The following is a 21,999-nucleotide window of genomic DNA, read 5'->3' as shown; positions in this document are numbered from 1 at the left end:
TCTCCTCAGAGGTCCAATCTCTCATCCAACCTCAGTTCCTCTTGCTTTCTAGGGTCCTGACTCTAAAGCAAGGCCGCTCCATTGCTGGGTACACGCTTGAATCCCAGCATCACCCCTCCCCCACCCCCACCTCCCGCCTGGTTTGCAATAATAGTGATTGTAGCAGTGAATATTTATTTAGCTCCTCTTTTGAGCCAGACCCTGCAGTAAGCACTTTTACAGACTTTGACTCGTCTCCTGCTCACAGCAACCCTGTGCGGTGTATCGGTCATTACTCTGCATTCCAGATGCGAAAATGGAGTCCAAGTTAAGTATGTTTGAAGCCACAGGCAGAGGACAGGGACTGGAGCCCTTCTAATCTCCTGGAGTAAGGGAGTATAAGGGAAAGGGGTCAGAGCAGAAGGGGTTAATTTACAACTCCCCCTTACCCCCCCTTCCTTGTGGGCAGACACCCTCTTCCCAATTCAGACAAACCTAGAAACACTCACTGGAAGTTAGGCTGAGAAACAGGAAAAAGCTGACCAAGAAGGCTTGGGCAACAGCCACGTCACGGGTGCCACAGAACTGGGGAGGAGGGTCTCCACCCCTTACCCCAGCCATCTGGAGGCCCAGCCTGGGAAGGGGAAGGGGGTGGCAGAGGGGAGGCCCTTCCAGCTCCAGGCCTGGCCCTTAAAGGGCCGGCCTCCCCGCCCACCCGCCTGCCCCCAGAGCCCCCTTGCAGGGCAGCTCTGGGCACGCAGGGTCCCGCCTTGCTGGCTGACTGGCTCACCTGGCGGGAACTGGGAGGGCGGGCCTGGGAGGACAGCCAGGCCAGGAACGGGGCTGCGAGTCTGTCCTGTCTGTCCGCTGCCTGTGCTGATGCCGAGCCCCCTCCTGGCCCTCCCGCCTTCCTCCTGCCTGGCGGGCGGGTCCAGCTGTGTTCCATTAGCAGCCCTGGCTAGTCCCCAGCCCCCTGGAACCTCCCCCACTTCCCCCACCCGGAGTGGAGTGGCCGGTAGTCCCGGCGGCAGGCTCCAGCGCCTCGCCGGGCAGCATTTGGCCCCAAAAGTTAGGACCTGTGAAGCTGGGGACCTGAGGACAACCAGAAGTGATCAAGGATTTCCCTGTGGGCCTGAGGAACCCAGGCCCTGCTTCCCCTGGCTGGCTGCACTGAGCTGCCTGGATTACTAAGTGAGGTAGGGGGATCTCCAGCCACGGTAAGTTGGGGGGTGGAACGGGCTGCCTCCAGGCACTGGGCTGAATGTCCCTTCTGTCCCACTTGCTGTGTGACCTGGGGTAAATGGCTTTCCCTCTCTGGATCTTAAGTGACTTCTCTACAGGGGGATGAGCTCTAAACTCCATCCCAGTTCTGACTCTCCCTGCCCCCAAATTTGTGCCTTTGGAATGGGATAGGATCATCTCCTTGGAGGCTTCTTCCATCCATCCCTGTAGCCCCTGCTCTGGTTGGGGCCAGGAGAGTGGAAGCCGGAGATCAGGAGCAGGAAGGGGATACAAGCATATCAATGTTCACGCCTCCACACGCATTCACGTGTCTCGAACAGTTGGCAGCCCTTCCGCTGACTGGCAGGAAGGAGAGGCCAGGATAGGGTTTGGGAGATGGGATGTGCATACTCCTAGAGTGGGGGATGCTGAAGAAGGTGGGGAACAGTTTTGCCCTAAGAAGAAGGGGGTTAGGGTCCTAGCTCCAAAATATTGAGGTGAGGGATTCCTTTCTGTTCTCATTCTCTATCCGGGGCCGAGGGAGGAGAAATAGAATTCCATTACAGCTGGAAGGAATGAGGTCAGACTTGCATAAGAACTTCCCAACAGGAAGGCCATTCATAGGCTAGCTGTGTGCACGTGTGTGTATGTGCAGGCTCTTGTGTCTACGTATATCGGTGAACGTGGATCTCTGTGAGCATGCCTGTGAGTAGGTAGGCTTGTATGCATACACTGGCATATAAGTGTCTGTGTGTATATGTGCTTGTATATAACTGTGTGTCATGCTGACACATGCATGACTCTATGTGTGTGCGTGCAAGCTGCCTGTCTCAGGGGAGGCTGGATGATGTATGGCTCTGCTGGCTGCTTGCTGAGTCTGCATTGATTTATCTGGGTCCATCCATACAGGGCTTAATAAAACTAAAAGATGAGCATCCATCAGTGCCGGAGGTTGGCAATGAAGTCCTGAGCCCCGGTGACCTGCTGCGCCCCCCAACTGTACCTGTGGGGGGAGAAGCTTCCTTGGTGCACATACAACCTTGTGATACCTGCCGGGAGTCTCAGCCCAATCGTCAGCCCCTGACCTTGTGGGTGCCTAGCAGGGCCTCCTGTCTGAGCTGGGTGCAGCTAGCCAGGTGCCAGGCTAGTATCTATGTGAATATAACACACAGGTTGATAAAATATTGATAAATAGCCTCTGCCTCAAGCCCCCTCACTGTCTCAATCGATTTGGCCTTCTAGGACCCTCTAGATCTCTCCTCAGTCCAGCAATTCTCCACTGGCACAGCCAGCTGCCACTTGGACTCCTGGTGCTCCAGCCAACATTCTGCTCTGGCTGGTTGGTGTCCATGCCATGCCGGTGGTTAAATATTTTGAATATCACTCTGGCCCAAATCATAGCCCGAAGCCTGTGGCTGGGCCTCTAAGAGGGACTGATACCTGACCAGACCTCCTGCCACCCGGTGCCAGTGCTTGGGCCCCGCGGGCTGGCTGTGGTTTGCCCACCTGTGGAATTGTGCTGTGGGAGCTCAAGAATCCACCTTCCTGGTTTCCATGATTTTCAGGTGCTGTGGCTCTGGCTGACCTCTCTGAACCAGGATGTGGGCATCTTGGGCTCCAGGCCTATGGCTGCTCGGTCTCTGGGCCACCTGCAGTCATGCTGCAAGTACAGGTGAGACGAGACCCGAAGATCAGGGTGCCACAGGCCTGTGACTGGCTCCCTGAGGTGCCAGGTCCTAGGCATCTATATGACCATGTGCCCGGGCCACGTGGGCATTTATAGGGGAGTCTGGGGGCTGGGCTCAGGGTGGCCTGCGGTGTTTGTCCACATGAGCCTGTGTGAAGTGCGCTAGCGTGTGTGGTGTGTGTGTCTGTCTGTCTGCACATTTGTGTGTCTCTGGGCCACGCTCTGCATCTGTACCTTTTCCTGTGTCTGTGCGTGAGACAACAACCCCCTCCCAATACGCAAACCCATCCTGTGCACAGAGAGCTGGTAGGGCCAGTGGGCTAGGGAGGAGCAGGCGGTTGGCAGTCCCTACAAAAAGAAGCTGCATCCTGAAAGAGGCCCAGGCCCCTGCAGTCCTTTTCAAGGTGGATAATCCATCCTCCAGCCAAAGTGTTCTTCCTCCTCCACGGCTGGCCCTGGATCTCAGATAAAGGGCCCGCCTTGAGGCCCAGACACTGCATGACACAGAGGGTGCAGCTTTCCAAGGCCCAAAGCCAGAGGAAGTTGACCGGGCAACTTGCCCTACCCTGCTGGGTGCCCTATGGGTTCGATAGCTTACTCTCCTAGCTGAGTAGAAATAGAACTCCTAGAACACCAATAGAGCCAAAGGAGGCAGAAAAACCAGCGTGCCGATGCGGGAGGGGTAAGGACCTGGGTGCATGTGACTGCCTGAGTCGTGTGTACATATGTGTTTCTGCATGTATACACATGTGCCTTGCTCTCCTTTCCCTCACCGGGTTCCCTGGGGGATGGGGCAGAGCATTTCAACATCTGTAAGGAATCCGGGCCCACTGCCATGGGCTGAGTCACCCTCTGCTGCTGCTGCTGCAGTGATAATCTTTCTGGGCAGACCTGGGAGAGCGGGACTCCAGTGGAGTCACCGGGCCTAGGGATCCAGGATCCTTATTCCAGCTGGACAGCCAGGAGTCCAAAGCCCAGCTTCTAGGAGCTGGATTCACTGTCTTGTCCCGGCTACCACATCTGCATTGGTGGCAAGGCCTTTGTGATTGTAGCCTGTCTCTTCTGTTGTGACACCTCTCCCAACACTTCTGCTCAGTCGGGCCCCTGGTGCCCCCCTGTCCCTTCAGGGTTTTGAGGACCTGAATTAAGCTATCATCTTCTCCAGGGGCCTTTACCCCTTTAATAAGCCCTGTATGGAGCCCCAAGGACATGATGGTTCCCTTGAGCTTGTGGTCCACTTAGGCCCTCAGTCTCTTTTCGCTGTTTCACAAGGTGGTGGTCCAGGTGAAAAGTCAGTCTGTTCTCTGGCCTGCTTTTCTGCTTTGGATGTGAGAAGTAGAATCCAACCCATCATTGAGAACACTTGTACCAGCTGCATATGGTGTCCCTGGTGGCACAAACATCCACAACTCACGCATGCTCAGAGACGTGCACGAGCTTGTGTGTAACACAAGTGTGCCTGAACCCAACATCTCCTTCCCCTGAGGTGCTCTGTCCCCAGCTGGGGTGCATGTCATGGAGGGAGCACAGCATGTACACTTCCCACTGAGTTCTAGGGCCTCCCAGGGTTTCTTTCCTTCTCTCTGTTGCTGGTCTGGCCCCTGACGTGGGATCTTGGGGGATTTGGGTTCTAGGCATTCTCATCCTGATCGACTGTGGACTCCCTTCAAAGCCTTGGGCTATGTCTCTGGGCCTCAGTCTTCCCATCTGTATGCTGGGGGCTCCTCCTGGCTCCCAGGGTAGCCAGGGTCAAAAGGCAAGAGGTGACAGCTGGTCCAAGGCACAGCCTGGCTAAAGGTCCAGAGTGGGGACTATAAACTCCTTCCTGGATCCCCAAGAGCCCGGCTGTGCAGCCACCTCAGCCTGAGCCCGCCAAGTGCCCCGCCGCCAATGTTTCCTCCAGGTGAGCAGTGCCCGCCTTCGCAGCAAGAAGGACTCAAGTTGGAACACAGAAGTGACTTATCGGCCAATGTGACTGGTGAGTGCCCATCTCATCCTGCTGACTTCTCTCAACTTTTCCCTGGAGTGGCCTGTACCCCTCCTCATCTGCCCAGCTGAGCTCTTCACCTGGTGTCTCCCCCGAAGGCTTCAACCTCATCCGCCGACTCGGCCTCATGAAGACATCTGCCATAAAGAAGATCCGCAACCCCAATGGGCCCCTCATCCTGCGACTGGGGGCGGCCCCACTCACCCAGCCCACACGGTAAAGGCCCTGAAGTGGCCGCTGGGAGTCAATACTGACCTCAGCCACATTCACCAGCAGCTCTGGATGTTAAGGTGCTAAGCCTACCAGCACCCATGGGTCGTTTTCTCCCACCCCGTGGTCTCCACTCCCGGGGCTTGCAAGGTGGGCAAAGAGGAGGTGCCTGGCAGGCCCACACTGTGTCCCTCCTCTCTCTCTGGCTCACAGTGGTTGGGGACAGGCCTGCATCCTGTGGATGTCATAAGGACCCCAGGACGGGGGTGGGAACCTGGCAAGAGTCTGTGTGTGTGTGTGTGTGCACGTCTGCCCTTATGTGTGAAGTCCAAATTCCCACAAGTCCCTGGATGTTCTGGCCCCTGCTTGCCTCTCCAGCCTCATCTCCCAAAATGATTCTTTCTTTCTTGCTCCTCTGGTCCTACTGATCCCTTGTCATCTTTTTCCAGTATCTCTTCCCCTATCCCCCCCCTACCCCCCACCGCCACCTGCACCCAGTTATTCTCCCTAGGACATCCTGAATTCCTGGGAAGCACTCGCCACCATCGTTATGAGATGGTGGAATATCATTCTGGGGGGGGTCTTTGTTTGCGATTTGCTCCCCCAGCCCCTTCCTGTCAGACTTGAAGCCTCCATGACAAGGAGGCACCTTCTCTGTGTTCCGTCTATTGCCATCCCCAGCAGCCAGACCCCCACCTGGCACCCCCTGCCTGGGCACTCAAGAAATGTCTGTAGAATGAAAGGATGTGCACAGCTGTGTGTTGGTTTGGAGGTGTGGGCCTGCACTTACCCTGTGCAGGTTCAACAGTCCTGAGGCCTAGGTTGGCAGCAAGTAGGCCCTTCCCCAGCCTCAGAGCACCTTCCCTGCTCTGTCCCCAGGCGAGTGTTCCCTCGGGGTCTCCCCGATGAGTTTGCCCTGGTGCTGACCGTGTTGCTGAAGAAACACACCCGCCAGAGCACATGGTATTTGTTTCAAGTGACCGATGGAGATGGGTACCCACAGGTGAGCCCCACTCCTACCCCCGTTGCTCTTGGGGCCGAGAGCAGTACCAGTCTAGCCCAGCTTCTGTGCCAGCTTAGGATTTCTGGGGCCTCTCTGCCCCCACTGCGGTCCCACCCACCAGCATCTATCTCATTCTGGAAGGATGCACTGCTCTGTGACCCCAGGCAGTGTTCATTCCTTTCAGGGCCTCAGTTTCCCCTCCTGTGAAATGAGCTCGAGGGCCCTTTGCCATGCTCTGGCCATGGGGCTCTGATTCTCCATCCTGCATCTTTCTCAATTCCACACAGATTTCTCTGGAAGTCAACAGCCAGGAGCAGAGCCTGGAGCTCCGGGCCCGGAGCCACGATGGCGACTTTGTGTCCTGCATCTTCTCGGTGCCCCAGCTCTTTGACCTGCGTTGGCACAAGCTGCTGCTGAGCGTGGCAGAACGCGTGGCCTCTGTGCATGTGGACTGCACCTCAGCCTCCTCCCAGCCCCTGGGGCCCCGGCGACCCATCCGGCCTGTGGGTCACGTCTTTCTGGGCTTGGATGCCGAGCAGGCCAAGCCCATCTCGGTGAGTGCTAGGTCGGGCTCTGGCCTCTGCTCCTGCTTTCTGGGAGCCTGAGCAAGCTCCCTGGAATCTGTTTCTGCCTAGGTCCTCCCCTTGCTCAGAATCCTCTCATGGTCCCCCACTGCCCTCCAGATGCAGGCTAAATATATGAACCTGGCATTCAAGGCCCCTTCATGATCTGGTCCCTGTAAATGTCCGCAGCAACATCTTCCTTCACCTCTGGCCACGCAGCTCTGCTCTGGTCGATTCCGTTCTAGTCGGCCGCCTCACCTAGTGCTTTCCCACCTCCATGCCTTTGCCTATGCTGTGACCTCCACCTGGAATGCTTTTCCTTGCGTACCGTCTGTTGAATGTCTAGTGGTCCTGCAAGCCCAGCTGGAAGGGAGCCTCTTCCTTCCCTGTTTCTCTGGGCCAAAGCGAACATTTCTCCCCCCTTCCCTCTTTCCTGCATGAGCAGTTTGTTTTCCTCTTGGTGACAGCTATATTCCTGATGGCCTCCCTGGTCAGACCAGAAACTCCTAGGGTAGAGCCATCTCTGTGCCTCACTGGGGGCCAGGACACAGAGCTACGTGCTAAGTGACAATGACTTGTGTGTCCCCTGCAGTTTGACCTTCAGCAGGCGCACATCTACTGTGACCCAGAACTCGTACTCGAGGAGGGCTGCTGTGAGATTTTACCGGGAGGGGTGAGTGGCCTGGCTCCAGCACATCTGGGAGGAGTAGGGTTGGGACACTACCTTGGAGGTAGGGACCAGGAAGAGGATGCCTAGAGATCTTAGGATGGGGGGTGTGATCTGCCTTCTGTACTGAATCCAGCCCTTCCCCACCCCGGGCAGTGCCCTCCAGAGACCTCCAAGGCCCGTCGGGACACCCAGAACAACGAGCTCGTCGAGATCAATCCACAGACTGAGGGCAAGGTCTACACCCGCTGCTTCTGCCTAGAGGAGCCTCAAACCAGCAAGGTGGGTGGGCAGGGCAGACAGACATGGGCACAGGCTACATGGTGAGACTACTCCTTACCCAGCCTTGCTGAAGTGCGCCCCCAGGCTCGGTTGTGCCTGGGGTACAGAGGGCACTGGAAGTCCCACCTGTCTGTGTGCCCATCCTATAGGGTTTAGGGAGGCAGAGACACGGCCCCCTAGTCGACCCTCTGCCTGCCTGCCTGTGGCGTTAAGAGTGTTGCCCATTTAGCTCTGGCACCACCCAGACCCTCACTTATGCCACTCTAGGCCCTTCTGGTGAGGGCAGGATGAGGCTTGTACCCAAGGGCGATTTCTCCAGGACAGGGATACCTGGGGCAGGAGGCCAGGCCACACTGCCTCCCTTAGGGCTTGCTTGCTCTCCTGGGCCCAGCCCTGGCCAATGCCAGGCTGGTTCTGCGCCCAGCACCATGGCCAGCTGCCCTGCTCATTTTCAGGTTCTTTAGGGGTAGCAGGGAAGCCCAGTTTCTCTCTTAGCCCCACCCCCTGCCTGGGTAACCTCGCTGCCCACTGGGCATCATGCCCAGCCTTTGGCTGCAGGAACACAGGATCTCATTGATTCATGGTCTTGTTTTCTCCGACATCACGTGGGTAGAAGGAAAAGGAGGAGGGGGAGTCTGTGGGATGCCAGGGGCCTGAACAGGCTCTTGATGCCATGGGAGGTGCCAGCTGCCAGGCTGAAGGGGTACCTGTGGCCCCTACCTGAGTGTCCCTTTCCAGCGTGGGTCCCAGAACTGCCCCCTCCTCAAAAGTTCCCCTTTACTCTGTCTGCCTAGGTGGATGCCCAGCTGACGGGAAGAATCAGACAGAGTGCAGAAAGGGGAACAAAGGTAGAGATGGTGGGTGGGGGGAGGAGCCCACGGTGCCCTCAGTCTGCCCTCTGTGCCCTCTGTAAATTCCTTGCATAAGAGACTCTACTCCCACGCTCTTCGCACCTGCCCCCCACTCCTGGACAGGGCTCAGACATGTAGGTGCCCCCTCTGAGAAGGAAGGGTGAATGGGAGTGAGACAGCACAGTACCTGGCACTGTGGAGGGTACCTGCTCCTGATGGTTTTCAGGCAGGGGAGTTAGAAGCAGTTCTTCACCCTCTCCATTCCCTGTCCATCCCCATGCCCTCCCTCTTCCCAGGCCCACCGGGAGATGGCCCCTGATGAGGTAAGCCTCCCATTTAGACTGGCAAAAAGAGCTTGGTTGAAGAGGTGCCAGCGTGAACCCTTTGAATAAAGCTTTGGGGCACCAGAGCCCAGGCATGGGGGTGCAGAATGGCTACACAGCTCCCAGCATTCCTTGGGGGCTCAACTCTGGGCCTTGTCTGCCCCTTGCCTCTCCTTAAGGGGTCGGGGGTAGGGTTTAGCTCTGGACACTCTGGCTGAATTGACAGCAAGTGGCCATGGGAATCATGAGGAGAGCCCAGACCTTGGCCATGGGACCCCAGCTTCTGGGCCTTGTTCTGCTCCGACCTGCTCTGTGACCCAGTGGCCACTGCTCTCCCTCTCTGGGCTTCAGTTTCCTCATCTGAGAGGTATGGCTTGGCTCTGGGTGGGTAGGAATAAGGCGCAAGGCTTGTTGAGTAGGATTCCTATCTTCATGCTCTCTCAGACTCCACCCAGAACATATGTGATGTTCTGTGTGCTTGGTGTGTATGGGGAGGAATGGATGGGGAGGGCTGGTCCTGGGCTCTCAGAACTGACCTCCTGGCCTGTTCTTCCCTTTCAGTGCCCACCCTGTGCCCATGGTGCCCAGGAAAGCAATGTGAGTGAATAGAAGATGTGCGGGGTGGGGTGGACACTGGCTGGGGGTCGGCACTGGCTGGGAGTGGGCGTTGCTTAGAGGTTTGCTGGCAGCTTCCTGGTTAAGGACAAGGGGGTCTTTGTGCACTTTCACACTCCCTCCCTGCCCATCCCCCAGAGCTGGGCTTGACCCCCACCCGCACCCTCACCAAGCCAGGGCTGCATGGAAGGAACCTCACACCCTGGGATCTGGGCAGTGCATTTGGATCCAGGGTGGAATGGGGATGGGCTGGTGGCCGGAAGGGCTCCACAGGGACTCAGGCCCACTTTGCGTGAGGGCATCACACATCATCTTTAGAGAGAGGCAGGGCAGCCCAGCACTAGCCGCCCAAACACATGTTGGTGCAAGGCCTCCCCTCCTATCCCTCTCTAGCTGGCCCTGGCCCACCCTCCCTCTGGGGTCCAGAAGGATAAGGGAGAGGGGCTCAGTGCAAGCCCAGCTGGCGCCCAGCTGTGCCTCTTCCATAGGCAGCATGAGTCACCAGTTTATCAAGGCCTGACATTCCGAGTTGACAAGTCACATCGGCCCACAAAGGCTACAACCTCAGCTCCCCTCAGTTCCAGCACCCTTGGGGGATATCAGAAGTACTCCCCTCTGCTGACCGCCTCTGTTTCCATTCAGTCCCCCACCAGATCTGATAACTCTGGTTATATCATGGTAACCCAGATATACAGGGGTTACCATGGCAACCGAACAGCCATGTTATCCTAGCAACTGAAGGGAGGAGCTAGTCAAAGCCAGGGAGGTTTAGAGAAGGTCGGTTAGACCCCTCGGCAAGTTTGACAGCCTTGGATACAAAGTCAGCCTGCTGGTTGGCCTGGGGGGCGAGCAGTGCCCGGGATTCAGCCTGCTGGTCCTGCCACCATGCTGTGTGACCCTGGCTAAATAGATTGTTCTCTCTGGACCCCTGGTTTCCTTACCCTCCCTGAGGTGTAATGCTGTCTCCTCTGTCCCTTCAGGTCACAATTGGTCCTTCTGGCCTCAAGGTCAGTCCCAGCTGGAGAGCAGGACACTCTTGCCCTCTTCGTTAGTCCCAGCCCGTCCTACAGCATGTGGCCCCGGGGCTGTGCTCCTCTCAGGGCCACCCGAGCCTGTCTGTGGTGTGTGTGGTGGCTAGACGTGTGTGTGCTGGAAAGAGTGGGTGTGCGTAAGGATGTTAAGAACTGCCTTTCCCAGAGGCCCTGCTGCACCTCAGGCCCTGGGCCACACACAGGCTCGTCTATGACCTTCCTGAACCCCCTCAAGCATCCTGTGGGCTGAGTGCTATCACTTCACTTCAGGGAAGACTGAGTCCCAGCTGTGCCCGTGTGTGTGACTGGGTGTGTCAGAGTGATTGTGTGTGCACGTGGCTGCATGTATCTCCGAACACATGTTGGCACGTGTGCAGCCTATCCAGTGATATTGAGGGCTGAACCCATGTACTCGGCAGGACTGCAGAGCCTGTGGGTGATGGGATAGGCTGCATGCATGCGGATGTGAGCTTGTGCGTGCCCAAGTATGTGATGTAATTCTTGAGGCCCCCTTTGTGTGAGTGCTGGCTGAGTGCCAGACTCTGTGCTGAGCACACTTCCTGCAGCGTCACACCTGAGGTAGGTGCTGACACGACCCCATTTTATTGATGGACAAACTTTGGCGCAGAGAGGTCACATGACCTGAGTCACATACTAAAGTGGTGGGAGCAGGATTTGAACTCAGGCAGCCTGCCACTCACCATCATGGGTTTCTGCTGCTCCACGTTTGTGTCCATGCACGTGCTCCTGTGCCCCTGGGTGTGCTGTGTGCAAGCTGCTGTGCTTGAGTAGGGGTGTGGGGAGAGAGATACCCTAGGCGTGAGACTGTAGATGGCCAGATATAGCCTCTTGGCCTGGGTTGAGTGCATATGGAATCCATGTGCTGTGTGCGTGGTGTGGGTTGGGGTGGGGTTGTGTGCATTTACACACCCATGTGGAGTGGATGGGTGGAGAAGATCAGACTGGGGAGGCTCCCGTGTGCCCCCTCTGGTCCCAGCACCTGTTTTGGTCTCATCCACAGGGAGGGAAAGGTGAGCAGGGCCTGCCTGGTCCGTCGGGCCCCAAGGGAGAGAAGGGAGCCCGGGTAAGTCTCCAGCCTTGCCTGTTGCAGGGCCCTTCCCAGCTGTGCTTTGGGGGTGGGCTGGGATGAAAACCATCATGTCTCCTTCTCAGCTGAAAACCGGCAGCCTGGCCCAGATGAGGGATGAGGGCCAGGGTCTTTTTAGGGGTTAGTGTGTGGAAATCTCTATTTTCTAAGGGCACCTAGGGCTGTGGAATTCCTTGGCCCATCCTTTTCAAACAGGTCTAGGGAGACTCCACTAGGAGGTCCCACCCCTGACCCCTTGTTCCCTACCCACAGGGCAATGACTGTGTCCGGATCTCTGCGGATGCCCCGCTTCAGGTGAGACCTAGAGGCAAGACCTGCTCTGAGGCCAGCATGGGGTCAGCCCTGGGGAAGGGGCTGTGCCCTTGGCAGTCCATGGCACCCTTGGCCCCTCTCAACACCTTTTCTCCCTGCTCAGTGTTCAGAAGGCCCGAAGGGAGAGAAGGGGGAATCAGGAGCCTTGGTGAGTGTGGGACCAGGGATAGGGCAGGGGCAGGGGGGCCCTGGCCCCCAGCCTCCCTCTCCTTTATCACCCCTTCTTTTGTGTCTCCAACTTATCTCAGGGACCCTCAGGACTCCCGGGCTCCACAGGCCAGAAGGTAATGGGCCTGGATCTGGAGGGGTGGGTGCCCAAGGAGCCTGTGGGTTGAGGAGGGAGGTGACATTGGGCACAGAGTTGGCAGTACCCTCCAACTCTCCCACCACACCTAGAGGGGGATGCCACAGACCCCAGAGTGGGTGGTCTGGCTGGTTTGGGAGTCCTTCCTGTTGTCTGCCCTCCTGTGGTGACAAAGCCATTTAATCTAGGGGAGGCAGAGACTATGGGTCTAGAAGGCAGTTGTCTCTCCCCCAGACAGAGCGGCCCTGGTTCTTCTGAGCCCTTCTCTCAACCCCGGTCACTCTGTCTCTGCCTTCTGCAGGGCCAGAAAGGAGAGAAGGGAGATGGAGGCATCAAGGGCTCTACGGGAAAGCCAGGCCGAGATGTGCGTGAGGCGCTGGGGCCCCTCCCCACCACAACCGCATGTCCTTTGACAGGGATGTCGGAATGCTCGAATTTAACCACCAGAGTCCACTCAGATGGCCTTGCTCAGACAACGGAGACCTGGGAGGGGAGGGCTGTGTCCTCAGAGTCACAGCAAGGAGGGGGCTTCCTGACTCCCAGCCTAAGAGCCCCTGACCTCTAATTCTCTGGGGTTGACATTTGATGACCTCAGGGTACTGGGTGGAGTCTGGCTTTGGGGAGGGACAGCTGGGTGGGTGGTGGGTCTGTACGCTGGGGAGGTGCCAAGCCTTGGCCGCTCTTGTGCCCTCACAGGGCCGGCCTGGAGAGATCTGTGTCATGGGGCCCAAAGGGCAGAAGGTGAGTCGTGGGTGCTGTGGGGCGGGGAGTGGGCGCTGGGCTGAGGCAGCAGCTCTCTCACACTAATGTCACGTCTGACCAGGGAGACCCTGGCTTTGTCGGGCCTGAGGGGCTGGCAGGAGAGCCCGGGCCACCTGGCCAACCTGGGCCCCCTGGAATAGGACTCCCTGGGACCCCGGTGAGTACCCCTTGCCCCTCCTACCATCCTTTCTTCAGAGACACTCTCCTGCCTGGCCAGGGGTGGGGAGGCAAGGCCCAGAGTTATGGTTGGGGGAAGGGGCTAGAGTAGACCTCCCTATAATTTGAAGCCCCTGGGAAGCCTCTACCTGACACTATTTCTGCACTCAGGGGGACCCAGGTGGCCCACCAGGCCGTAAAGGAGACAAGGTAAGCACAGACTAGAGAGAGGGTATATGGGGAGGCCTTGCTATGCAGAAGGAGACAGAAGAATGGGGGTGGGGCAGCTGGGCGTTTGTCTGAGGAGGCTGGGGTGCAGGCCTAGGGAAGCACAGGCCCAAGTCTGGTAGCGACCAGAGGGGCCCACGCTGGAGGGCCCCAGTTCACTTCAGGGCCCTGTGCCTTCATGAGCAGAGAGCTCTGGAAATGTTTGCCTGTCTGCTGTGGTTCCTCTGGAGTCAACCAGACCACTTTCCAACCTACTACCTGGGGAAGGGGGCTCGTGTTCTCCCTTCCTTTGCAACCAGAAGGACTTGCATTAGGCATGGAGGGCAGGCAACAGGAAGGGAGTCTTTGCTGAGCAAACAGACAAAGAGGAGATGGGAGGTTTGGCAGAGATTATCCTGCCGTCCAGAATGGGAACTGGATGGGGAAGGGGTGAATGGGCTGAGGTCACAGCCAGAAGCCTCCTCCTTAACCCTTCTTCTGATTACAGGGCAGCTCTGGCGTGCCGGGAAAGGAAGGTCCTGGCGGGAAACCTGTGAGTGACTCCAACTGGGGGTGGGGGTGGGGGTGCTGCCCATCCTGCCCAAGTCCGCCCTACCAAGGCCTCCAGAAGTGGGGGCTAGGTCCTTGGGCCCTCTCTTGGCACACCAGTCCCTCTGCCCTGGCACTAATGCCCACTGCTTCTCCTGCAGGGGAAGCCAGGGGTGCCAGGGCTAAAGGGAGAAAAGGTGAGTCCCTGTCTGGGGTACCCCAGGTTGGGTTGGGGGTGGGAGCCCTTCTTTGGAGGTGACACTAAGCTTCAAGGGCCTAGAGGCCAAGGGTGCTGACGTTCCTTAGGGGACCCCCATCCCTTCTTTGTTACTACAGTGCACATGTGTGATCATCAGATAAAGAGCCTGGCTGGGGTGTTGCACAGCTGGGTTCAAGCCCCACCTCAGCCACACATGATTTATGCCCGTGGCAAGCTTCCACATCAGTAAATGGGACACAGTGCTTTCTATGGCTGGTGGTGAGGATGCAGTGTTGTGACGTCCAGGAATCATTAGTTGAATGAATGAGTCAGTTGAACAGAAAGCCCCTCCAGTGTTCCTGCTGTCCCCTCTGATGCTGGGGCTAAGGCGCTGGCCCACCCAATGTCTATAGGCTCCTTGTCTTCCCCTGGGTCTCAGCCCCACCTTGTCTGTTTGCCGTCTCTTCATTCGGCTAGGGGGACCCCTGTGAAGTATGTCCAACGCTGCCTGAAGGGTTCCAGAACTTCGTGGGGCTCCCTGGAAGACCAGGGCCCAAGGGGGAACCGGGTGATCCTGCACCAGCCTGGGTGAGTGCCTAGGGTAGCCATGGAGGGATCCCACAAAAAACGTGGGGGATGATCATAGAGAGGTGTTGGGCGGAGAGGCTGGGTACTTCTTATGACCATAGAGAGATTATGGGCAGAGAGTCTGGGCACTTAGCTCAATGGATAGTAGCTGAACCACAGAGTTTAGGGCTGGGCTAGAAAGCCACCCCAGGTCTCCATGGCAACTTCCCAGGGTTCCTGAGGAACTGCTAAAATGCCTTTTGGGCAAGCTGATGTGGAGCCAACCCTTATAGTGAGCAAGGCTGCGCCCTCCTCTTGGGACTAGGTGTTGGCTGGAAGTGATGGAGAGGAGTGGGCAGTGCTGGGTTAGGGTCCGGGCCTGGACTCTCCAGCCTGCTCCCTCACAGACTCTTTCTTTTAGGAGGGCCTGGGAGCTGTTGCACGAAAAGGTGATCGGGTATGTAGAAGAGCCCTCTGGTGGGATAGCTTCCCCTGGCTTCATTTCCTCCATCTGTCATGTGGCTTGATGAGCCCTGGCTCTGGGGTGCTCCTGACCTTCAACTACCTAGAACTTTTGAGTGTTTGAAGTGTTTGTGGTGTGTGACATTGCTGTCCTCATACACGTCTGGGAAGTTTGGGGCATCCCAACATGCACACTCTCAGCCCATATACCTTTTCTCCTTGCAGGGAGACCCCGGAATCCAAGGCCCAAAAGGAGAGAAGGTGAGGGGACCCCAGTCACCTGGCTGCCCCCCTCTGACTATTGGGAGCCTTTTTGACCCCTTCTCTTTCTTCCCCAGGGGGAGTCCTGCTTGTCCTGCGGCCCAGCCATGGGGGCCCAGCATCTTGGGCCTTCTACAGGGGTCAAAGGGGGCGTGGGCCCCTCTGCCTTCGGTTTGCCTGGCCTCCCAGTGAGTGACTGCTTCCTTCTAGCACAAACCAGTCCAGCCCACCCTTGCTCCATGGTGGCCTCCCTGGCTCCCTAGGCCCCTGCATCTCAAGGATGGTGTCTCAAGACACCAGGAGGGAGGCCCTGAGGCAGGCGTCCCAGGCTTGCAACCTGGTCCCTCCTCCATTCCTGCACTGCCCCAGGTGTCTTGCCCCAGAACTCCCTCTTAGAACCTCTGGGTGCCCAGCCATATAACAGAAATAATGGCCCAGCTACCTATAGGGCTGTGAGATTTGTAATTCTGAGCCACAATTCTTTTTCTTGGTGGACACTGGGGCCCATGGAGTCCGGGAGGGATGGGGCTGGGAAGATGCTGTAACTGCAGCTTGATTGTTTTTCAGGGGAAAGTTGGGGCTCCAGGGCCAGCGGGGCTGAAAGGAGAGAAGGTGAGACCCAGGTTACAGGTCGGGGACACCAGGGCATCTTAGCAAGAAGACAGGGGAGAGGGCCCCGGGCGGGTCTTCTATCTAATATAGATAAGAAGATAAGAGATCAAACCATACATTCACAGTGAAGTAAATTCATCAATGTGTTGCAAACTGGAGTCAACGCATTTATTTCTGAGAGCTCCCGTGTTCTCCCAGAAAATTCCTTAATGTCGTATTTTAAATTTATCGATAATCTAAAACGATTAAGCATATTCATGATAATATAATAACACTAACACTTCTTTACTGCTGATTATGTGCAGGGCCCTGTGCCAAGTGCTTGCACATGTACCACCTTGTTTCCTCCTCTTACTACCTTATGGGGTAGAGACCTCACTATTCCCATTTTACAGATGAGGGAACACAGGCACAGCAAGGCCCAGTAAATTGCACAAAGTCACATGGGGGCGTGTGTGCAGAAGTGGGATGTGAGCTCAGGAAGTCTGGCTCCAGATTCTGTCATCCTCACCTCTCAGCTGACTCCCTCCATTCCAGAGCCCGTGTTAACATTTGTATTTACGGTTGCATTGGAGACAAATCACAGCATTGAATTCACAATGCAGCGTGACTCAGATGAGGGGTTTTGTGGGTGTACGAGTATTCAAGTGTGAGAAACCTGAAATATATGTTCAGTCTCGGCTCTACCAAGCAAGCCACACCTGTCATTTCTCAAATAGAGCTTTGCAGCCCCATTTGACCCTATGTTCTTTGCTTTGATCTCAGGGTGATTTCGGGGAGACAGGGCCAGCTGGCAGTTTGGTAAGTGTTCTGGGGATGGCCACAGCTCTGGGAAAGGACAAGGTGGGAGGTGCTGCCCACTGCTGGGGAGATGACAGGCCCGGATGGTGCCTCAGCGTGGCCCAGGAAGATGCTGGGCATCACACATCCTTTTTTTAAATCACACAGGGACCACCAGGGCCCGTGGGACCTGCAGGCATCAAAGGGGAGAAGGTGAGCGTGGAGACGGTCCCCGCACCACGGCCTGGGCTGACCTCCCCAATGCACTCGTTTTGCTCTCCTTCAGACTCTTGGTGGCTCCCCAGGGTCTGAGGGTAATAGCTGACCCCTTAGCATGACGTTCAAGACCCCTGATGACTTGGCCCTTGTCTTCCTTTCTTACCTATTCTTTCCCAGCCTCTCCTGAAATACCCCTTGCCCTGTAGACGTGCCATAGCTCAGGACCGGGTACACTCCCCAAATTCCAGTCTTGGCCTGGGGAGCCCAGCCCTCTGTCCTTGCTTGGCAGGGGGAGCCTTGTGAGCCATGTTCAGCTCCGTCCAAGCCTCAGAACGGGAACAGCCATGTGCTGGCCTTGCCTGGCCCTCCTGGAGAAAAGGGAGAGCCTGGGCCTCCAGGCTTCGGCCTGCCGGGAAAACAGGTGAGTCGCAGGGCCTCTGGAGGGGGGATGCAGATGGGGCTCAAGAGAGGCTAGGGATCCCACCTGGGTCTCTTGGCTCCCTGGGCAGTGGGGAGTAGGTGGCAGTGTGTGGGAGGGTAGGTCCTTTGTCCCCAGAGAGAGCTGTCCTGACAGGCGTCTGTCCTTTACCCTGGGACACAGGATGGTAGGGTGTGCAGAAAGCGTACCAGCCTGGGGCCAGCCAGGCCTGGGTTCGAAGTCCAGGCTGCCTTTTACCAGCTTTTGGACTCAAGCAAGTCCCTTTTCCTCTCTGAGCCTGTTTCCTGTGCATGGTGGGTACAGCCTAGGAATCACGTGCGTGAAGCACTTAGCAGCACACAGTTGGCACTCAGGAACGATAGTTACCACTGTGGTGATTGTTCTAGTTGACGCTCTGCCAGGAGCAGTAAACACTGGCAATGCGCACAACAGGCCAACCCTGCTGCACGTACATCAGCTCTTCTAACCTCTCTAGAACCCTGCCATGGAGACGCCTGTGCTATTTTGTCATCCCATTTGACAGATGAGGACGTTGAGGCACGGAGAGGCTAAGGGACTTGCCCAGCGTCACCCAGGCAGGAGTCTGGCTCAAATCTTTTTGCTTAATCTATACAGTATCTGAGAGCAGAGATTTGGGTCTGTTTTGTGTGTTGTTGCATTTCCTGGGCCTTGCACAGTGTCAGCCACTTAGGGGTGTCTGGTATGAGTAAAGTGCTAGAAATGCTTTCTCCTCAGGGCAAGGCTGGAGAGCGTGGATTGAAGGGGCAGAAGGTGAGAAAGCCTTGGTGGGCATGGGTGGGCATCTCCTCTTCTCAGATGCCCTCTCTGCCTTCTTTTCCCGATTGCCTTGTGCCCGCTCTCTTCTCCCTGCCCAGTCCCCTGGCCCAGCGAAGGGCTCTGAGTACCTGCAGGTCCCAAGAGGGCAGCCTGCCCCCACATGGGTCACCTCTGCCCTCCTTGATCCCTACTCCTTACAGGGTGACGCAGGAAATCCGGGAGATCCTGGAATGCCTGGCACCTCGGGGCAGCCGGGACTGTCGGGAGAGCCTGGGGTTCGGGGCCCCATGGGGCCAAAAGGACAGAAGGTCAGTTAGGCGGGGGCAGTTTGTTGCATGAACAAAAAGAAATCAGACCACAAGTTATGAGGGGGGAAGACTGTGGGGTTGGGCTGTGAGACTCCTAGGACACCAGAAGCACTGGGTAGAGGCGCCTCCACTCTTCCCTGAGTCAGGAGAAGAGCTAGGAGTGCCAGGTGTCTGTTTTGATCTCCCAGGCTGAGGTGGGGGCGGTGGAGGGGCAGAGCTCTCAGAGGGGTATGAGGATCACCCCCCTCCCTTTTTCATGCCTCCTGCTGGCCTGACTGCTGCCCTGGCTTACCCACTCCTGGCTATGCCCATCTCTGACTAGGGTGATGGCTGCACCGCCTGTCCCAGCCTGCAGGGGGCATCGACCGATGTGGTGGGACTGCCTGGGAAGCCAGGCCTCAAAGGAGAGCCAGGCCCAGAAGGCGTGGGCCGGCCTGGGAAACCGGTGAGTTCAGGCTGCCTGCCCTCTGACCCTTTCCTGCCTGGGCTTCCCATCTCTCCCCCTTTCCTCTGTGGGACCCATGGGCCATCTGTGTCTTTCAGGGCCAGCCTGGTCTACCAGGAGTTCAAGGGCCCCCAGGACTGAAGGGTGTACAGGTAGGTGTGAGTATGGGGGACCTGAGCTGCAGGTATGTATGGGTAAGGGTGGGGATGGGATGTGGAGATACATGGGGGCAGGTGGCTGGAGTGGGGGATGGAGATTAGCTATAGAGTAGGGAGAAACGGTGGAGGAGTTTAAGGAGGAAGGGCTGTGGGAGTGGTCAAGTGTGAGTGGGGCTCTCAAGCCAAGGATGTCCTTCTGTCTCTTCAGGGAGAGCCTGGGCCTCCAGGAATAGGAGTCCAGGGGCCCCAGGTGAGTCTGCAGCCTTACCTGTGCCTGCCTACTGACCCCACCCCCCCAACAACACTGCCACTAGCCAGCTGTCCACTCCCACCTACTCTGAAAACCACAAAGCTCTGCCCTCCCACAAATGCTCAAGGGCACAGCTCTGGCATAGAGTTGTGCAGCAGTCTTAGCCTTGCTTCTGTCCAAGATCTTGGCTTTGACTCCTGCCTTTTTTGACCCTCAAGGTCTTCTTGGGGTGTTCTTCTGAGGGCTGGCATATAACCCACCACAGACCAAGTCTGCCAGTGGGGCAGGGCCAGGGGACAGGTTGGCTTGGATAGGTGTGGCCCAGTCTGCCTTTTCTGACTTGCAGGGGGAACCTGGAGCCCAGGGTTTGCCTGGCATTCAGGTACGTCTGCCTTGGGACTGGAGGAGGCTGGCAGGGGAAGGGGCTATTCTAGGATAAGGGATAGCTAACTGTGCTTCCATCTGCAGGGGCTCCCAGGACCTCGAGGACCACCTGGCCATGCTGGAGAGAAGGGTACCAAGGTAAACCTCTGCCTCCTTGGGCACTAGGCCTGCAGTGCTTCAGTGTGACCTGGAGTCGGGAGCAGGGAACATGGGAACTGAGTGATGCCCATCAGAGAGCTGCCCAAGACCTGGTCTGGTGTGTCTCACCTGCTGGATTGCCTCTACAACCTTTGTACCCTCTTCCGCAGGGATCTCCGGGGATGAAAGGAGCCATTGGACCCATGGGACTTCCTGGTGCCAGTGTTTCTGGGCCTCCGGTAAGGGTCCTCTCTGTGCTCCATGCTGCGGGTGTTGCTGGGACCAAGGGCATTGCTGCTGGGAAGAGGGCACGGGGCTGACCCTGCCTGTCCCCCAGCAGCGTGGGGGATGGGAGCAAAGAGGCCTCCGCTCGGCCCAGCCTCGGAGAAGGAGGACCACCTGAGCGATGACAGTGCCGATCACCATCGTTTTCTGTGCGGTGACTGTGCCGAGGTCCCGTGCAAAGCTCTGAACAAACAGGGATTCATTTAATCCTCCCAGCCGCTCTGTACTGGAATGGCTCTATTGATGGACCCTATTTCACAGATAAGGAAACTGAAAGCCAGAGAGGGAGGAGGCAGAGCCAGGACTTGAACCCAGTTCTGTCTGACTCAAAGCCCCTATATGAACTCCCTCACCCCCCCTGCAAGCCATGGAGTAGTTGGGGATCATCTAGACCAGAGCTACCCGATGGAACTCCCTATGGGGATGGAGACACTCTGCTCCATGCTGCCAGAGAGGGTGGCCACCAGCCACGTGTGGCTGTCAAGCGCTTGTAGTGTAGCTAGTGTGACTGAGGAACTAAAATTTACATTTCATTTAATTTTAACAAATTTAGCCCTGAATGGGTAGCTCAGTTGGGGTGCCACCCCATGCACCAAAATGTTGTGGGTTCAATCCCCAGTCAAGGATCACCACTCAGCCCCACAGAGCTGATTGTCACGGTCCCTCCCTGCCTGTCCCAGGGACTCCCAGGGTGAAGCAGAGGCAAAGGTGAAGGTGCTCCTCGTCCTTGGGGAGCTTCCAGTCCCTTGTGTGAAGGTGGCATGTCCCACAGGACAGCAGCTGCCAGCATCCTCATGTGGCCAGACTGGCCTCCCCAGACCTGCATCTCATCAGGGATGCTCCCCAGTCTCTGCCCCGCACTCACTAGCTGTGACCTTGGGCAAGTGCCAGCCTCTCAGAGCTTCCCCTTTCTTGTTGATAGAATAGGAGCTGCAGTAATTCCCCCGAGGTGACCTCTGTGATAGAGAGAATGTGTGCCCAACACCAAAGGGTGAAGGAGAGGGCAGGGGCTTCAGGCCGCATGGGCCTGGTGTGGTCATGTTATTGGGTCTGTCACAAAATCTCCTTCAGCCTCAGTTTCCTCACCTGTGAAACAGTAGCACCACACTGGGGGCAGGGCTGAGGATCCCCGTCAGTGCTCTCTGACATGGTGATCAGGGAGTGCCAGGCCTCTTCCTCCTTCCTCCTCTGCCTGTCTCCTGCGTCTCAGTCTTATCCTCCACAATGGGGCACTGGGATACGGGCTCCAGGGGAGCCTGGCACTGCTTCTCTTTGTCCCGTAGCCGTCCCTGCAGGCAGGCTGATGGCTGGCTGCTGTGTAGCGCCAACCACTGACCCTGGGCTCTCTCTCTTAAGGGACCTGATGGGCAGCAAGGAGAGACTGGACCTCCAGGAGCCAGAGGGATGCCCGTGAGTACAGTGTCTCAAGGCAGCAGGAAGCCACAGGTGGCCCTGCCTCCGCACCCTTACCTACTCATCTTCTTCTGTTTCTTCCCTGCAGGGTGAAAAAGGATCTCAGGGAGAGAAGGCAAGTCCCATCCCTCGGGGGAAATTAGCAGTCCCTACAGTCCTGCCACCCAGGGGAACCTATACTGCATGCTAATGGCCCTGGCCTGGAGAATGGGGACTGCGCTGGTCTCCTTGCCTTCCACCAGCTCACTGGTCCCAGGGAGCAGGAGCCCCAAATGCTCCCCACTTTACCTGGGTGCTGACCCAGGGCTCTATCAGGATCCCAGGAGACCCAGAGAGTTCCAAGTTTCCTCCTCTGGGCAGGAACAGCTGCATTTTTGCATGGACATGGGTGCTGAGTCAGAGGACAGGGACAGGGACTAGGTGGGGAAGGACTAGCGGTGAAAGGGCAGAGATGAGAGGGACCAGGAGAGAAGGGCCCTGCAGCC

General features: G+C 57.2%; 1 protein-coding gene across 6 annotated transcripts in view; it reads left to right on the top strand.

Annotated features, from left to right (window-relative positions):
* The first annotated feature begins 741 nt into the window (after positions 1–741).
* COL16A1 (collagen type XVI alpha 1 chain) overlaps positions 742–21,999 on the top strand; it is a 48,777-nt gene continuing 27,519 nt past the window's right edge. For 3 of the 6 annotated variants that reach the window (XM_045190767.3, XM_053921025.2, XM_045190765.3), the window contains exons 1-40: positions 742–1,175; positions 2,766–2,872; positions 4,791–4,865; positions 4,973–5,090; positions 5,964–6,087; positions 6,375–6,641; positions 7,243–7,323; positions 7,474–7,599; positions 8,394–8,447; positions 8,747–8,773; positions 9,335–9,370; positions 10,369–10,395; positions 11,441–11,503; positions 11,780–11,821; positions 11,943–11,987; positions 12,088–12,123; positions 12,445–12,507; positions 12,840–12,884; positions 12,967–13,062; positions 13,233–13,271; positions 13,777–13,821; positions 13,979–14,014; positions 14,494–14,604; positions 15,005–15,040; positions 15,271–15,306; positions 15,384–15,494; positions 15,874–15,918; positions 16,684–16,719; positions 16,867–16,911; positions 17,207–17,338; positions 18,092–18,127; positions 18,334–18,441; positions 18,764–18,886; positions 18,985–19,038; positions 19,253–19,294; positions 19,641–19,676; positions 19,763–19,816; positions 19,987–20,055; positions 21,458–21,511; positions 21,603–21,629. In XM_045190767.3, coding sequence (XP_045046702.2) covers positions 2,800–2,872; positions 4,791–4,865; positions 4,973–5,090; positions 5,964–6,087; positions 6,375–6,641; positions 7,243–7,323; positions 7,474–7,599; positions 8,394–8,447; positions 8,747–8,773; positions 9,335–9,370; positions 10,369–10,395; positions 11,441–11,503; positions 11,780–11,821; positions 11,943–11,987; positions 12,088–12,123; positions 12,445–12,507; positions 12,840–12,884; positions 12,967–13,062; positions 13,233–13,271; positions 13,777–13,821; positions 13,979–14,014; positions 14,494–14,604; positions 15,005–15,040; positions 15,271–15,306; positions 15,384–15,494; positions 15,874–15,918; positions 16,684–16,719; positions 16,867–16,911; positions 17,207–17,338; positions 18,092–18,127; positions 18,334–18,441; positions 18,764–18,886; positions 18,985–19,038; positions 19,253–19,294; positions 19,641–19,676; positions 19,763–19,816; positions 19,987–20,055; positions 21,458–21,511; positions 21,603–21,629 — 2,673 coding nt within the window. In that variant the 5' untranslated portion in view covers positions 742–1,175; positions 2,766–2,799. Of the gene's footprint in view, positions 1,197–2,765; positions 2,873–4,790; positions 4,866–4,972; positions 5,091–5,963; positions 6,088–6,374; positions 6,642–7,242; positions 7,324–7,473; positions 7,600–8,393; positions 8,448–8,746; positions 8,774–9,334; positions 9,371–10,368; positions 10,396–11,440; positions 11,504–11,779; positions 11,822–11,942; positions 11,988–12,087; positions 12,124–12,444; positions 12,508–12,839; positions 12,885–12,966; positions 13,063–13,232; positions 13,272–13,776; positions 13,822–13,978; positions 14,015–14,493; positions 14,605–15,004; positions 15,041–15,270; positions 15,307–15,383; positions 15,495–15,873; positions 15,919–16,683; positions 16,720–16,866; positions 16,912–17,206; positions 17,339–18,091; positions 18,128–18,333; positions 18,442–18,763; positions 18,887–18,984; positions 19,039–19,252; positions 19,295–19,640; positions 19,677–19,762; positions 19,817–19,986; positions 20,056–21,457; positions 21,512–21,602; positions 21,630–21,999 lie in introns of all 6 variants that reach the window. The other 3 variants (XM_045190766.3, XM_024554498.4, XM_045190768.3) reach the window with 3 other exon arrangements.

Source organism: Desmodus rotundus, chromosome 3, assembly GCF_022682495.2.
Source record: "Desmodus rotundus isolate HL8 chromosome 3, HLdesRot8A.1, whole genome shotgun sequence".
Classification (NCBI taxonomy): domain Eukaryota; kingdom Metazoa; phylum Chordata; class Mammalia; order Chiroptera; family Phyllostomidae; genus Desmodus; species Desmodus rotundus.
The sequence above is the reverse complement of the archived record's forward strand: the minus strand, read 5'-3'. Positions and strand labels throughout refer to the sequence as shown.